Genomic DNA, 17427 nt, shown 5'->3' on the forward strand with positions numbered 1-17427 from the left:
AATCAGGTTATTTTCTCTATACGTGTGTTACTCTATTTGTGTGCAATTTAGTTTTAAAACTGATCGAACTAATCAGGAATTACTGGAGCTATCATCACTGCAAATGCAGTTAGACTGTATCTACGAGGAAAAGGCCCAGGGAGTGTTTGTAAGATCAAGACAAATGGATGGAAGAGGGAGAGAGAAATACAAAATATTTCTTTAAATTTAGAAAAAGGGGCAGGCGAAATGACTTCCGTATGTAAATTAATGATTAATAATACTCCCAATGAAAATCCCAAATAAATCTCTCAGCATGTTACCCAGTTTTAACAGAATCTGTGTACATCAGCCCAGTCAACTTCCAATATGTATTATTTCTTAGACATTGCAGAAACATTGCTAAGAAGATAGCAAATGATTTCTGTGATGAGTTTTCCGAAATTGAGATAAAATATTGTATAAAAAGCCTTTAAAGACAATAGATCCTCTGGAAATTATGGTTTAACAAATGAGTTCCATAAAACGTTCAGTGATCGATTGATTCCTTTCATTCTTGCTATGTTCCAAGAATCAATAGAAAAAGGGTAGTTACCGACTTCCTTAAAGCAAGGTGTAATTGTTTTGATTCCCAAACCTAATAAGGATTGTCTTTATATAGACAACTGGAGGCCCATTAGCCTGTTTAATAATGATGGAAAGTTATTTTCCCTTGTATTTGCTAAGAGGTTGAAACAAGGCTTACATCATATAATTGATGAAGAACAATCTAGTGTTATGCATGTCGACACATTAGTAATAACATCAGGTTGATCTTAGATATGATTGACTAGAATGACCTCATCCTTGATGATAGTTTTCTAATGTTTGTTGAGTTTTATAAATCTTTTGACATTGTAGAATATAAGTTTATGCTCAAAGCAATATGTTTTTAGGGGTTTGGTGACTTTTTTTTAAAGCAGTCCAAACTTTATATAGTGGTTGTACTGGCTCTTAAATTAGCTCACGGGACATCCCAAAGATTTGATATTGGGCGTGGCATTAGACAGGGCTGCCCAATTAGTCCATTTTTATTTTTATTGCTTACTCAAATTATGGCTCTTCATATCAAGAAAGGGAATTTAAGGTTTTTCAGCACTTTTTCAGCAATGAATTATGAACTATGTCAACTGATAATATCCACATATTTTTGAGACACAGGAATGAGTTTCTAAAGCAGTTTCCTGTATTGAAGACTTTTCCTTAGTTTTAGTTTTGAAAATTAATATCAATAAGTCAGTCTTATTTCCACTCAATGACTGTGTTTTACAGGAAGTATATGGTGTCCAAATTAAAGATAAGGTTACTTATCTTGGAATTGTTATATGCAAGGATGAAAAACAAAGGAGTGAGTTAAACTGAATATTGAATATAATTGTGGTTTGGAGAAAGAGACCATTTTTTTAACCTGTATTTATAGTTGATTTTTTGGGGATTGACATACAGAACTTTGTTACAAAGAAAACGGGACAGGTTGTACATTAATAGTTTTGATATAATGATTTCTTTCAGAAATTCTGACATCGACAAATATGTAGTATATTTAATTCAACTGCTATTAATATTAAGTACATTTCAAATTGAGAAATGCAAATGGTCTAATTCAAAACCTATTTGTTTCCCTTTATAAATTAATTTAAACAATATAGCACTACTTTAACAAAAATGAAAAACAAAAAGGCAATTCAAACTTGTATTATGAATGAATATGATTTGTTTCTTTATGATTCCTGGCAATGTAAATAGTTTGTATGTATGCTTGTTTGCATGTGACTATTATTTTTGTTTGTTGATAATTGTAAATAAAATACAAATAGTTCATTTAAAACGGTGTATAATCGTCAGACGTTATGAAACGTCATCAGAAGTGTCCACTTAAGGGCTGAGGGGCTAGGGTGTGTTTTTTAAGTGTTTGTATTGCGGCCACTGTCAATGGGTTGGGCTTGAGATGCTGGTTGGGTTGACTCTCGCCCCTTCGCCAAACCTGACGAGAATGAGCCTGCATGCCATTCCAAGTCATTTAAACAGGTTTAGGCCACTGTGCATGGATTACGTTGCAAACTAGGGTGGGGCTTTTAGATTTGATCAGTAAAAAAAGTGTAGCCTACACAAACCCATACGGTATTTGGACGCCTGACCGCTTCTATCACCACTGTCTGTTCTGTTTTGTCGAATATGTTTCGCTGTGGAATTGCGTATCCAAGATGCAGGTGGATCGTACCACTTCTTTTGCTTTTTGCGATTATATTTGACATTATTGCAATTGCTGCTACTTCGGGGTGGGTTGAGGACAAGGACGCAAAGTCCCACTACGCAAGTATGTGGAGTCAATGCCGTGGTCGGAATGACAACTGGGAATGCAAATCTCTCATGGAATTCTGTAAGTATCATGTTGTAAAACCATCTATAAACATTCACTTAACAGCCCTAATCACAGTGACAAGGAAAATAACACCATATTAATTATTTGACAATATAGCCTACTGTACTTAGTGTGTATGTATTCAGAATTTGATTTGGAGACTGCTCACACACAGTAAGGCTGATCTGGGGTGGGTGTAATTTGTGGAACGTTCCAACAGGAATCTGTTCCAAAGTACAAGGTTTGCCAACAAACAACACATACAAAGTAGCATGATCAGTTCACCAAGCTAACTAGCTGCCGAAAAACGTAATTGAATAACCCACTCCCCCACAACTTTGTATGTGTTTGTTGGCAACCTGTTTTTAGAACAGTCAAATACAAACTAGTCAAATACAAATCAAGGAGAATGATATATTCCTTTTTATTATGCAGTGTATTTGGAGTCAGTGCTGCTGGTCCAAGGTTAACAATGTTTTGGTGAGTGCAGTTGGCTGTAATGTCGCTATCTGACTGGTGCCATCAAGATGAACTAGTATTGACATATTACCACTGGAACATAACTTTGTTGTGATTAATCAACCTCAGCCGGATGTTGTCCATTCCAAGGGCCACTTACTGTCCCTTCCTGGGTGGGAAGATGGCATGAAGGGATTCTCTGGAATTAGTGGTGTCATGTTGCATGGATGATATGGGAGTTGTTTGTCTTCACAATCAAACCCGTGTGAACATTTTACATTTTCTCTGTATATTGTGTAATAACATAGTAATTACTATTGTATCTACATTGTTTTAATATTATCAGACTAATTTATTAATCAAATCACATTTCAAATCAAATTTATTTATATAGCCCTTCGTACATCAGCTGATATCTCAAAGTGCTGTACAGAAACCCAGCCTAAAACCCCAAACAGCAAGCAATGCAGGTGTAGAAGCACGGTGGCTAGGAAAAACTCCCTAGAAAGGCCAAAACCTATGAAGAAACCTAGAGAGTAACCAGGCTATGTGGGGTGGCCAGTCCTCTTCTGGCTGTGCCGGGTGGAGATTATAACAGAACATGGCCAAGATGTTCAAATGTTCATAAATGACCAACATGGTCAAATAGTAATAATCACAGACAGAACAGTTGAAACTGGATTAGCAGCACGGCCAGGTGGACTGGGGACAGCGAGGAGTCATCATGTCAGGTAGTCCTGGGGCATGGTCCTAGGGCTCAGGTCCTCCGAGAGAGAGAAAGAAAGAGAGAAGGAGAGAATTAGAGAACGCACACTTAGATTCACACAGGACACCGAATAGGACAGGAGAAGTACTCCAGATATAACAAACTGACCCTAGCCCCCCGACACATAAACTACTGCAGCATAAATACTGGAGGCTGAGACAGGAGGGGTCAGGAGACACTGTGGCCCCATCCGAGGACACCCCCAGACAGGGCCAAACAGGAAGGATATAACCCCACCCACTTTTCCAAAGCCCAGCCCCCACACCACTAGAGGGATATCTTCAACCACCAACTTAGCATCCTGAGACAAGGCTGAGTATAGCCCACAAAGATCTCCGCCATGGCACAACCCAACGGGGGGGTGCCAACCCAGACAGGATGACCACATCAGTGAATCAACCCACTCAGGTGACGCACCCCTTCCAGGGACGGCATGAGAGAGCCCCAGTAAGCCAGTGACTCAGCCCCTGTAATAGAGTTAGAGGCAGAGAATCCCAGTGGAAAGAGGGGAACCGGCCAGGCAGAGACAGCAAGGGCGGTTCGTTGCTCCAGAGCCTTTCCGTTCACCTTCCCACTCCTGGGCCAGACTACACTCAATCATATGACCCACTGAAGAGATGAGTCTTCAGTAAAGACTTAAAGGTTGAGACCGAGTTTGCGTCTCTGACATGGGTAGGCAGACCGTTCCATAAAAATGGAGCTCTATAGGAGAAAGCCCTGCCTCCAGCTGTTTGCTTAGAAATTCTAGGGACAATTAGGAGGCCTGCGTCTTGTGACCGTAGCGTACGTGTAGGTATGTACGGCAGGACCAAATCAGAGAGATAGGTGGGAGCAAGCCCATGTAATGCTTTGTAGGTTAGCAGTAAAACCTTGAAATCAGCCCTTGCTTTGACAGGAAGCCAGTGTAGAGAGGCTAGCACTGGAGTAATATGATCAAATCGTTTGGTTCTAGTCAGGATTCTAGCAGCCGTATTTAGCACCAACTGAAGTTTATTTAGTGTTTTATCCGGGTTGCCCGGAAAGTAGAGCATTGTAGTAGTCTAACCTAGAAGTGACAAAAGCATGGATTAATTTTAATTTTTTACATTTTTCTGACTGTAGAACCATTAAGATTAATTGTCAGATTCAACATAATATCTCTTTGTTTCTTGGGACCTAGAACAAGCATCTCTGTTTTGTCCGAGTTTAAAAGTAGAAAGTTTGCAGCCATCCACTTCCTTATGTCTGAAACACATGCTTCAAGCAAGGGCAATTTTGGGGCTTCACCATGTTTCATTGAAATGTACAGTTGTGTGTCATCCGCATAGCAGTGAAAGTTAACATTATGTTTTCGAATAACATCCCCAAGAGGTAAAATATATAGTGAAAACAAAAGTGGTCCTAAAACGGAACCTTGAGCAACACCGAAATTTACAGTTGATTTGTCAGAGGACAAACCTTTCACAGAGACAAACTGATATCTTTCCGACAGGTAAGATCTAAACCAGGCCAGAACATGTCCGTGTAGACCAATTTGGGTTTCCAATCTCTCCAAAAGAATGTGGTGATCGATGGTATCAAAAGCAGCACTAAGGTCTAGGAGCACGAGGACAGATGCAGAGCCTCGGTCCGATGCCATTAAAATGTAATTTACCACCTTCACAAGTGCTGTCTCAGTGCTATGATGGGGTCTAAAACCAGACTGAAGCATTTCGTATACATTGTTTGTCTTCAGGAAGGCAGTAAGTTGCTGCGCAACAGCCTTTTCTAAATTTTTTGACAGGAATGGAAGATTCGATATAGGCCCGATAGTTTTTTATATTTTCTGGGTCAAGGTTTGGCTTTTTCCAGAGAGGCTTTATTACTGCCACTTTTAGTGAGTTTGGTACACATCCGGTGGATAGAGAGCCGTTTATCATGTTCAACATAGGAGGGCCAAGCACTGGAAGCAGCTCTTTCAGTAGTTTAGTTGGAATAGGGTCCAGTATGCAGCTTGAAGGTTTAGAGGCCATGATTATTTTCATCATTGTGTCAAGAGATATAGTACTAAAACACTTGAGCGTCTCTCTTGATCCTAGGTCCTGGCAGAGTTGTGCAGACTCAGGACAACTGAGCTTTGAAGGAATACGCAGATTTAAAGAGGAGTCCGTAATTTGCTTTCTAATAATCATAATCTTTTCCTCAAAGAAGTTCAGGAATGTATCACTGCTAAAGTGAAAGTCATCCTCTCTTGGGGAATGCTGCTTTTTAGTTAGCTTTGTGACAATATCAAAAAGGAATTCCGGATTGTTCTTATTTTCCTCAATTAAGTTAGAAAAATAGGATGATCGAGCAGCAGTAAGGGCTCTTCGGTACTGCAAGGTACTGTCTTTCCAAGATAGTCGGGAGACTTCCAGTTTGGTGTGGCGCCATTTCCGTTCCAATTTTCTGGAAGCTTGCTTCAGAGCTCGGGTATTTTCTGTGTACCAGGGAGCTAGTTTCTTATGAGAAATGTTTTTAGTTTTTAGGGGTACAACTGCATCTAGGGTATTGCGCAAGGTTAAATTGAGTTCCTCAGTTAGGTGGTTAACTGATTTTTGTCCTCTGGTGTCCTTGGGTAGACAGAGGCATTCTGGAAGGACATCAAGGAATCTTTGTGTTGTCTGTGAATTTATAGCACGACTTTTGATGTTCCTTGGTTGGGGTCTGAGCAGATTATTTGTTGCAATTGCAAACGTAATAAAATAGTGGTCCGATAGTCCAGGATTATGAGGAAAAACATTAAGATCCACAACATTTATTCCATGGGACAAAACTAGGTCCAGCGTATGACTGTGACAGTGAGTGGGTCCAGAGACATGTTGGACAAAACCCACTGAGTCGATGATGGCTCCGAAAGCCTTTTGGAGTGGGTCTGTGGACTTTTCCATGTGAATATTAAAGTCACCAAAGATTAGAATATTATCTGCTATGTCTACAAGGTCCGATAGGAATTGAGGGAACTCAGTGAGGAACGCTGTATATGGCCCAGGAGGCCTGTAAACAGTAGCTATAAAAAGTGATTGAGTAGGCTGCATAGATTTCATGACTAGAAGCTCAAAAGACGAAAAAGTCATTTTTTTTGTAAATTGAAATTTGCTATCGTAAATGTTAGCAACACCTCCGCCTTTGCGGGATGCACGGGGGATATGGTCACTAGTGTAGCCAGGAGGTGAGGCCTCATTTAACACAGTAAATTCATCAGGCTTGTTTCAGTCAGGCCGATCACATCAAGATTATGATCAGTGATTAGTTCATTGACTATAATTGTCTTTTAAGTAAGGGATCTAACATTAAGTAGCCCTATTTTGAGATGTGAGGTATCATGATCTCTTTCAATAATGATAATCACTCAATAATAGAAATTGCTTAATGAGGTTAAGCTTTTTGTGATTATTAGCCTATGTAAAGTTTTTGTTGCCAAATCAATGTGATGGAGCCTACCTAAAACTGCAAGCATACCTCTTAGCTTGGAGTCACATAACAAACTTGCTCATTTAAAATGCACAGTGCATGAATGACATCAACAATACTCAAACGTACACCTGAACAAAACACTGCCAAACTCAATTATAGAATCTGTACTTAATCGCTGTAGATGATCACTCAACTGATTCAATCGATTTAAGTTCAGACCCGTACTTTTTCAAATGAACAACATTGGTTTGTCATTGTTTGTTTATTTTGAACTTGATTAGGAAAGACACAAGACAGATGTTCCCCTTCTGGAGAGTATTTAGACTCAGGTGTATTTGTGAGCTATCCTCGGCCCTGTGAGCTGTCCACATCACACTTTTAAAATTAGATTGAAGTACTCGCACTAACATTTTAAAGAGATCCTTTGCAACAGTCAAACAACTGTAACAGTCGGCTACTAATACACTAAAACTGTTCTCGACCATGGACTTGAGAAGCACATCATTTTGAGCGTGAGAATATCTACATTTTCTGAACACAAGGGACATTATCCTTTCTCACGCCACCTCTCTGTACATCTCTTTTAATGTTTGAATGATACTCTTCTGTATGGTTTAGTTCACACGAAGTTAAACTTGTTAGACTAGGATCCTGTTGTCTGTTAGAGGTAAGTGAAGGCATGACTGCAGTGCCTGAAGCTCAGGCGTAGTCTGCCTGCCATTTAATCCCGATGGTAGACAGAGAGTGAATAATTTAAGGTGTGAGCTCTGCATTTGTATGCAACAGATGTCAGTAACCTACCACCAGTAATGTGTAACCAGTAACCTACCACCAGTAATGTGTTGAAATACGATGCAGTTGTGATACTGTAAAACAAATGCTTCATTGCAATGCGGAGCAAACCTATCAGGATTCATTCATACATTTATTCTAATACACGGGTTTCATTGCAATATTTGTGTTGCGGCATGACAATGTACTAACCTCCTTACCTAATACAGGTGTAAATATTTGACTAAATTTGGCCTTCCTCTATTATACTTATGCTAAATAGTTTATTCTATTCTACTGACATTTACTTTTTGTTCATGCTCTTATATTTTCTTATTTCTTATTGATGTTGCTGTGTCCAGCATGAACCTGCCAGTAACTATTTTGTTAGACGGTGTAAACCATGTGTTTCATGTACATGACATACGACTCTAATAAAACTTGGAACTTGAACTTGTTTATTTTTTTTAATTAAATACAGAAATATCTAATTGACTTAAATATTCACACCCCTGAGTCGATACATGTTAGAATCACATTTATTCAAGTTCAAGTTTCAATGTTACATGCACAAGGACAGTGAAATGCCTTTCTTACAAACTCAAAACCCAACCAGTAATCAATAACAATGTACTACTAGATGAAAAAAATAAAACGAGAAATAATAATAAAAAATATGAAATACACAATTAAGTAAGTAAGAATAGCATACTGTATACAGTAAATATTTAACAAGTTAGTTCCAATACCATATTTACATGTGCAGGGATACTGGATTGATATGTATAGGGGTAAGGTGACTAGGCAACAGAATATAAGATAAATAGTAGCACAGTTTGTATGTTTTATTTTTTTTTATTTTTAATTTCACCTTTATTTAACCAGGTAGGCTAGTTGAGACCAAGTTCTCATTTGCAACTGCGACCTGGCCAAGATAAAGCATAGCAGTGTGAACAGACAACAACACAGAGTTACACATGGAGTAAACAATAAACAAGTCAATAACATAGTAGGAAAAAAAAATCTATATACATTGTGTGCAAAAGGCATGAGGAGGTAGGCAATAAATAGGTTAAAAAGTAAAAAGTTGGTGAGGGAGATAAAAGTCTCCAACTTCAGAGATTTTTGCAATTTGTTCCAGTCGCAGGCAGCAGAGAACTGGAAGGAAAGGCGGCCAAATTAGGTGTTGGCTTTAGGGATGATCAGTGAGATACACCTGCTGGAGCGCGTGCTACGGGTGGGTGTTGGCATCGTGACCAGTGAACTGAGATAAGGCGGAGCTTTACCTAGCATAGACTTGTAGATGACCTGGAGCCAGTGGGTCTGGCGACGAACATGTAGCGAGGGCCAGCCGACTAGAGCATACAGATCGCAGTGGTGGGTGGTATAAGGTGCTTTAGTAACAACATTTTGTAGATGACATCGCCGAAGTCGAGGATCGGTAGGATAGTCAGTTTTACTAGGGTAAGTTTTGCGGCGTGAGTGAAGGAGGCTTTCTTGCGAAATAGAAAGCCGACTCAAGATTTGATTTTGGATTGGAGATGTTTGATATGAGTCTGGAAGGAGAGTTTGCAGTCTAGCCAGACACCTAGGTACTTATAGATGTTCACATATTCTAGGTCGGAACCATCCAGGGTGGTGATGCTAGTCGGGCGTGCGGGTGCAGACAGCGAACGGTTGAAAAGCATGCATTTGGTTTAACTAGCATTTAAGAGCAGTTGGAGGCCGCGGAAGCAGTGTTGTGTGGCATTGAAGCTTGTTTGGAGGTTAGATAGCACAGTGTCCAAGGAAGGGCCAGAAGTATACAGAATGGTGTTGTGTGCGTAGAGGTGGATCAGGGAATCGCCCGCAGCAAGAGCAACATCATTGATATATACAGAGAAAAGAGTCGGCCCAAGAATTGAACCCTGTGGTACCCCCATAGACTGCCAGAGGACCGGAAAACATGCCCTCCGATTTGACAGACTGAACTCTATCAGAGAAGTAGTTGGTGAACCAGGTGAGGCAGTCATTAGAAAGACCGAGGCTACTGAGTCTGCCGATGAGAATATGGTGATTGACAGAGTCGAAAGCCTTGGCCAGGTCGATGAAGACGGCTGCACAGTACTGTCTTTTATCGATGGCGGTTATGATATCATTTAGTACCTTGAGCGTGGCTGAGGTGCACCCGTGACCTGCTCGGAAACCGAATTGCACAGCGGAAAAGGTACGGTGGGATTCAAGATGGTCAGTGATCTGTTTGTTGACTTGGCTTTCAAAGACCTTAGATAGGCAGGGCAGGATGGATATAGGTCTGTAACAGTTTGGGTCCAGGGTGTCTCCGCCTTTGAAGAGGGGGATGACTGTGGCAGCTTTCCAATCCTTGGGGATCTCAGATGATACGAAGGAGAGTTTGAACAGGCTGGTAATAGGGTTTGCGACAATGGTGGCGGACAGTTTCAGAAATAGAGGGTCAAGCCCAGCTGATTTGTACGAGTCCAGGTATTGTAGCTCTTTCAGAACATCTGCTATCTGGATTTGGGTAAAGGAGAAGCTGGGGAGGCTTGAGCGAGTAGCTGCGGGGGGCGGGTGGGCGGAGCTGTTGGCCGAGGTTGGAGTAGCAAGGAGGAAGGCATGGCCGGCCGTTGAGAAATGCTTGTTGAAGTTTTCGATTATCACGGATTTATCGGTGGTGATCGTGTTACCTAGCCTCAGTGCAGTGGGCAGCTGGGAGGAGGTGCTCTTGTTCTCCATGGACTTTAGTGTCCCAGAACTTCTTGGAGTTGGAGCTACAGGATGAAAATTTCTGCTTGAAAAAGCTGTCCTTTGCTTTCCTGACTGACTGCGTGTATTGGTTCCTGACTTCCCTGAACAGTTGCATATCGCAGGGACTGTTCGATTCGATGCTATTGCAGTCCGACGCAGGATGTTTTTGTGCTGGTCGAGGGCAGTCAGGTCTGGAGTGAACCAAGGGCTATATCTGTTTTTAGTTCTGCATTTTTTGAACGGAGCATGCTTGTCTAAGATGGTGAGGAAGTTACTTTTAAAGAATGACCAGGCATCCTCAACTGACGGGATGAGGTCAATACCTTCCAGGATACCCGGGCCAGGTCGATTAGAAATGCCTGCTCGCAGAAGTGTTTTAGGGAGCATTTGACAGTGATGAGGGGTGGTCGTTTGACCGTGGACCTGTAGCGGATACAGGAAATGAGGCAGTGATCGCTGAGATCCTGATTGAAGACAGCAGAGGTGTATTTGGAGGGCAAGTTGGTCAGGATAATGTCAATTAGGGTGCCCATGTTTACGGATTTAGGGTTATACCTGGTGGGTTCCTTGATGATTTGTGTGAGATTGAGGGCATCTAGCTTAGATTGTAGGACTGCCGGGGTATTAAGCATATTCCAGTTTAGGTCACCTAACAGAACAAACTCTGAAGCTAGATGGGGGGCAATCAATTCACAGATGGTGGTATGTGAGCGGGTGTGCGGGTATGTAGTCAGTATAAATGTGTGTGAGTGATCAGGTGATGGAGTGAGTGAGTGTGTGTGTGTGTTGTAGTGACAGTGTCTGTGCATGTGCATTGCCCTGTGAGTGTGCATAGAGTGATCAACTACTGATTTAAAAGGTCAATAAAGAATCAAGGTAAACTCGGTCCGTGTAGCTATTTTGTTAGCTATTTATCAGTCTTATTGTGTGGGGATAGAAACTGTTCAAGCGCCTGTTGGTATAAGATTTCTGGGTAAGTCTCTAAGAATGCAAATGCATGCTTTTCAACCAATCGCTGCCCCTGCCCACCCGCCGGACTCGCATCACTACCCTGGACGGTTCTGACTTAGAATATGTGGACAACTACAAATACCTAGGTGTCTGGTTAGACTGTAAACTCTCCTTCCAGACTCATGTTAAAGATGTTAAATGTATGCATCTTTATGCTGCCAAACATACCCTCATAAAACTGACTATCCTACCGATCCTTGACTTCGGCGATGTCATTTACAAAATAGCCTCCAACACTCTACTCAGCAAATTGAATGCAGTCTATCATAGTGCCATCCGTTTTGTCACCTAATCCCTATATACTACCCACCACTGCAACCTGTATGCTCTCGTTGACTGGCCCTCTCTTCCTATTCTTTGCCAAACCCACTGGCTCCAGGTCATCTATAAGTCTTTGCTAGGTAAAGGCCCGCCTTATCTCAGCTCACTAGTCACCATAGTAACACCCACCCGTGGCACGCGCTCCAGGAGGTATATTTCACTGGTCACCCCCAAAGCCAACTCCTCCTTTGGCCGCCTTCCAGTTCTCTGCTGCCAATGACAGTGACGAATTGCAAAAATCACTGAAGCTGGAGACATATCTCCCCCGCTAACTTTAAGCATCAGCTGTCAGAGCAGCTTACCGATCACTGCACCTGTACACCGCCCATCTGTAAATAGCCCACCCAACTCTTTTGCACCCCAGTATCTCTACTTGCACATAATCATCTGCACGTCTCACTCCAGTGTTAATGCTAAATTGTAATTGTAAATGAGAACTTGTTCTCAACTGGCCTACCTGGATTGTTCAATATTTGCACATTCTTTTTAATATTCTTCAAGTTCTGTTAAGTTGGTTGTTGATCTTTGCCAGACAGACATTTTTAAAGTCTTGCCATGTATCTTCAGGACGATTTTTAAGTCAAAATTGTATCTAGTCCACTCGGGAACATACAATGCCATCTTGGTAAGCAACTCCAGTGAATATTTGGCCTTGTGTTTTAGGTTATTGTCCTGCTGAAAGGTGAATTTGTCACACAGTATATGTTGGAAGGCAGACTGAACCAGGTTTTCCTTTAGGATTTTTCCTGTGCTTAACTCTATTCCATTTCTTTTTATCCTAAAAACACTCCCTGGTCCTTGCAGATGACAAGCATACCCATAACATGATGCAGCGACCACCATGCTTGAGAATATGAAGTGGTACTCAGTGAAGTGTTGTTGGATTTTCCCCAAAACATAACACTTTGTATTCAGGACATAAAGTATATATATATATTTTTTTACAGTTTTACTGTAGTGCCTTTTTGCAAACAGGATACATGTTTTGGAATCTTTGTATTATGTACAGACTTCCTTCTTTTCACTCTGTCATTTAGGTTATTTTGTGGAGTAACTACAATGTTGTTGATCCATCAGTTCTCTTATCACAACCATTGAACTTGTTTAAAAGTCACCATTGGCCTCACGGTAAAATCCCTGAGCGGTTTCCTTCCTCTCCGGCAACTGAGTTAGGAAGGAAACCTTGTTCTTTGTAGTGACTAGGTGTATTGATACACCATCCAAAATGTAAGTAATAACTTCACCATGCTCCAAGGGATATTCAATGTCTGCTTTTTACATTTTTACCCATCTCCCATGTCTTTGTGGTTGAATCTGTGTTTGAAATTCTTTGCTCGACTGAGGGACCTTACAATTATCTGTATGTGTAGAGTACAGAGATGAGGTAGTCATTCAAAAACACTATTATTGCCAAACAACTTATTATGTGACTTGTTAAGCACATGTTTACTCCTGACACATGTTTACTTCCACTTTGACAAAATGGGGTGTTGTGTGTAGTCCAGTGACACAACATCTCCAATTTAAATTCAGGCTGTAAAACAACAATATGTGAAATAAGTAAAGGGGTGTGACTACTTTCTGAAAGCACTGTACTAAACATTGCTTGTTGTCTTTTCAGCTTGGGCCCAGGCTGTGGCAGCTCTTATGATCATCGGCCTCATCATCCTTATCATAGCCTTCATCATCTCCTGTATCGCTCTCTGCTGCACCCTCAACATCAGCCTTCTGCCTGTCATTGGGGTCCTGCTCTTCATCACTGGTAAGAAACACAACACCTTTCTGTTCTTCTTGGGGTGGTTTCCCGGATTAATTTTACTCCTGGACTAAAAAGCAATCTCCGTTAAATGCTTTTTAGTCCAATATTAGGCGTCATCTGTGTCAGGGAAACCGCTCCCGTATGTTTTTGTACTTCAAGTGTCTGAGCTAATGGATGAGAAGTTAGTTATTGAAGACGTAGTGAAATATTAACAACTGTCTTTCCTTTGTTAATTTGGCCTTCCTCAATGTATTGCTCCAAACCTCAAACTACAATTACTCACATACTTTAGTGCTTCCTATGCTCCTCCACGTTCCGAGGGGGCTCAAGTAGCATGGCAACCATAGCTACTGTGGAGTTGGTGAGTCTTAAAGCTAGTCTTCTTATTTTAGCCGTTGCCAATGAGGAGAGGGAGTGGGAGTTGTTTGTGTCCCTACTCTGCTCTGAGGTTCAGGGAAGGGCTGAGAGAATGTTCTGCATCTGGCTGAGTCACAGCACACATAGTGAGATAATAGGAACACTCCCCCTCCTCCCTATGCCCCCCCTTCTGCAGCTGCCACCCTAGTGTGAAACCTGATAGCCCAGCCCGGCCTATGCCTAGGGGAAAGAGAGACTACACAGCCGCTCAGAATTACCCTGACACTGTTTCAGACATAGCTGAATCATAGAGGTGTCTGACTATAAAGCCGCCGTCCTCTCATGGGAATGTTTTCCCAGTGTTTAGAGTGTAGTAAATAAGTATTAGTATTTAGAACTAATTCTGACTGGATCACCAGTATATGTGGATGTAAAGTACTAACAGTAGTAATCATCGCTATGTGATCCATTGTTTGATCCCACTTTGTGATTCGCCATCCATACAGTGAATGTGTAAAATATCAACTTTACCTCACAGTACATCCATTTTATTATCCACCTTCTAATCTAGTTATCCACCTTCTAATCTAAATGACACATGCTCTAACTTGTTGTTACATCTAAGCCCTAGAGATTGAAGTTCACACACCCTCACGCTAGTTTTGGTAGACTCTCACACTTATGTGTCACTGTTCCAGAGTCAGCCTCCTCCCCTGTTTGGAATGATCCATCACTGATGACCCTCTCTGTTCCTGAATGATCCACCACTGACAAATCTCTGTTCTGCCTGTTTCTCACCACAGTGGTCCTTCAGTTCATCGGCCTCATCATCTACCCAGTCAGGTTCAATGACCTGATCTTCGAGGGCCACTACGACTACACCTGGGCCTACGGTTTCGGCTGGGGGGCCACCATCCTCTGCATCGGCTGTGGGATCCTCTTCTGCTGCCTGCCTCGCTACGAGGATGAGCTCACGGGCCTCGCCAAGACCAAATACATCTATACCTCAGCTTAGAGGAACCACGGACACCCCCAGGCTACATCTCAATAGTCTGAAGTGACTTCCCTTCTCCTTATCTCCTTCCCTTTATCTTCTTTTTCCCTTCTCATCTCCTTCTCTTCTCTTCATCTCCTTCCCTTCATCTGCACTGAGGAAAACAACACAGGACAGTGAAAGCAATATAGTAGTCATCTACCAAGAATTTACTTTCACCTGCTCAGGTTCTTTCATATCAGCCAGATAAAGGAAAGGAAGCCCACTTTAGACTATTGAGATGCAGCCCCAGGCGAACAGAAGCATCTCTGCCACCACAGAGGACACTGACACTTAGACATATCATTGGAGGTCACTTTTGTCATTTCTAACAACGCTGAATGCCCTCTCCGTTGGAAGGATCCCATAGATGTGCCCTATTTCCGACCCTATACTGATCCCCATATTGATTTCAGTGGTCCACATGTTACCAAAGGAGGTTGCCAGGTATGGCTATTCCAGTGGCCTTTTTTCTATCACCTTCAATGTTTTTCCACATTTGATGTTTGTGTAGAGTAGTGACTCGGAAGCAATATTGCAGATTATACATAAAAAAAATGTGCATAAACCGCCATAACCTTATCCTTAAATTAGTTGAATGCAAAATCACAGAAGTGCACTTAATATCAACGGTAAGGACTCCATCCAAGAGTTGATGGATAATGTCAAGCGTTCTAACCAGCTGAGTTAGAGGGCGTATGCCCTACACACAAAGCTAATGTATTTGATTGCAGGATTGTTGATGTTTTAAGATGTCGCTTTTCAAAAATGTATTCACTTTAATCCTAATTTTAATGGTTCAGGTCATTTCCTGGCTAAACTGAATTGTAAGTACAGTAGGGAAAATGTAAACATGAATGTATACTGTGTATGGTGCAAGGAAAGAGGCAAGTGTTAATTTGCTTTTATTCGATTATTTTAAGAATTCTGTTTCTAGTCATTGTATTATGCAACACACAGCTGTGTTTTAAGATTTTCTGTTCTTTTTTTACATTTAAGTTCTTACTCCAACAAGGACAATGCTCTTGATTGCCTATGAATGGGTATTGCTGGACTGTGTTCTTGATTGGGTATTGCTGGACCGCGTTCTTGATTGGGACATTGTTCTTGATTTGCCTATGAATGGGTATTGCTGGACAGTGTTCTTGATTGGGTATTGCTGGACCGTGTTCTTGATTGGGACATTGTTCTTGATTTGCCTATGAATGGGTATTGCTGGACATTGTTCTTGATTGGCCTATGAATGGGTATTGCTGGACAGTGTTCTTGATTGGGTATTGCTGGACAGTGTTCTTGATTGGGTATTGCTGGACATTGTTCTTGATTTGCCTATGAATGGGTATTGCTGGACATTGTTCTTGATTTGCCTATGAATGGGTATTGCTGGACATTGTTCTTGATTTGCCTATGAATGGGTATTGCTGGACATTGTTCTTGATTTGCCTATGAATGGGTATTGCTGGACATTGTTCTTGATTGGCCTATGAATGGGTATTGCTGGATTGTATTGTTGTGAAAACTAAAACAAATAAAGGAGAAACATACATTTGGCCTGGATTCAATCTGTAGATTGTGGATTCAATCACCTATACATTTAAACCGCGCTACAACGCTGATATTCGGCACTGCAGATTGAATGTCCATTCCATGTGCTGATAATGGTAACCAACATGAAGCACCCAAACACATATTTTTAGATATACAGTTCATTCAGCATTTGACTTATAAATGCTTAGAGAAGACAATGTAGCGTCTTTCAACAGCATCAGGTGATGAGTCTGCTATAGAAGACTAGTGTCATGTCATACTCGGACGTGCCTTCATTTTTCATAATTGCAAAATGTGTGGTTGACAATGAAGGGGACATTCTATGGACTCAACTCAAGTCATATTTCAGTTGGAATGGAAAATGTCATATCAATATTCTGGTGATAATCTTTTGGGTTTATTTAGTCCTTTTAAATATATAACTTTCAGCAGTATCTTTTTATGCAATAAAGAGTTGTTTTTATATCAAGTTATATCTTCAGTCCGTGTTTGCGTGTGTCTCCATGGCTGTGTGTGTGAATGTGTTGGTGAGGGAACTTAGTTGTAGTCTTACTGTTAAGTTACAAAAGTAGAACACACAATTGCAACACAGGTAACATTTTCTAAATGTGGTTGTACAGCAAATTTTCTCTTATGTCAGTCAGACAGTCAATTAATTAGCATGTCAGCTACCAATTTTTTGATTAGTATCTAAACTTGCAAGGCACGTGCCCAGGGGCCCTGACCTCCATGTGGCCCCCATTGATTTTTATAGTCTCACTCCGATATCATTAACATGGCATAATTCATGACAAACTGTGTAGAATTGCATGGAATTTGTTATAAAACCACCCCATGGCAAAATGTGTAGAATTCCAGAAAAG

General features: G+C 41.2%; 1 protein-coding gene across 1 annotated transcript; it reads left to right on the forward strand.

The window, feature by feature from the left end:
• The first annotated feature begins 1973 nt into the window (after positions 1 to 1973).
• On the forward strand, positions 1974 to 17033 carry LOC118377284 (p53 apoptosis effector related to PMP-22-like). The gene is made up of 3 exons (XM_035764141.2): positions 1974 to 2398; positions 13489 to 13629; positions 14787 to 17033. Exons 1-3 carry the CDS (start codon positions 2194 to 2196, stop codon positions 14996 to 14998), a joined length of 558 nt encoding a protein of 185 aa, XP_035620034.1. The 5' UTR covers positions 1974 to 2193; the 3' UTR covers positions 14999 to 17033.
• The last annotated feature ends 394 nt before the right edge of the window (positions 17034 to 17427 follow it).

This window comes from Oncorhynchus keta, chromosome 2 (assembly GCF_023373465.1).
Source record: "Oncorhynchus keta strain PuntledgeMale-10-30-2019 chromosome 2, Oket_V2, whole genome shotgun sequence".
Classification (NCBI taxonomy): Eukaryota; Metazoa; Chordata; class Actinopteri; order Salmoniformes; family Salmonidae; genus Oncorhynchus; species Oncorhynchus keta.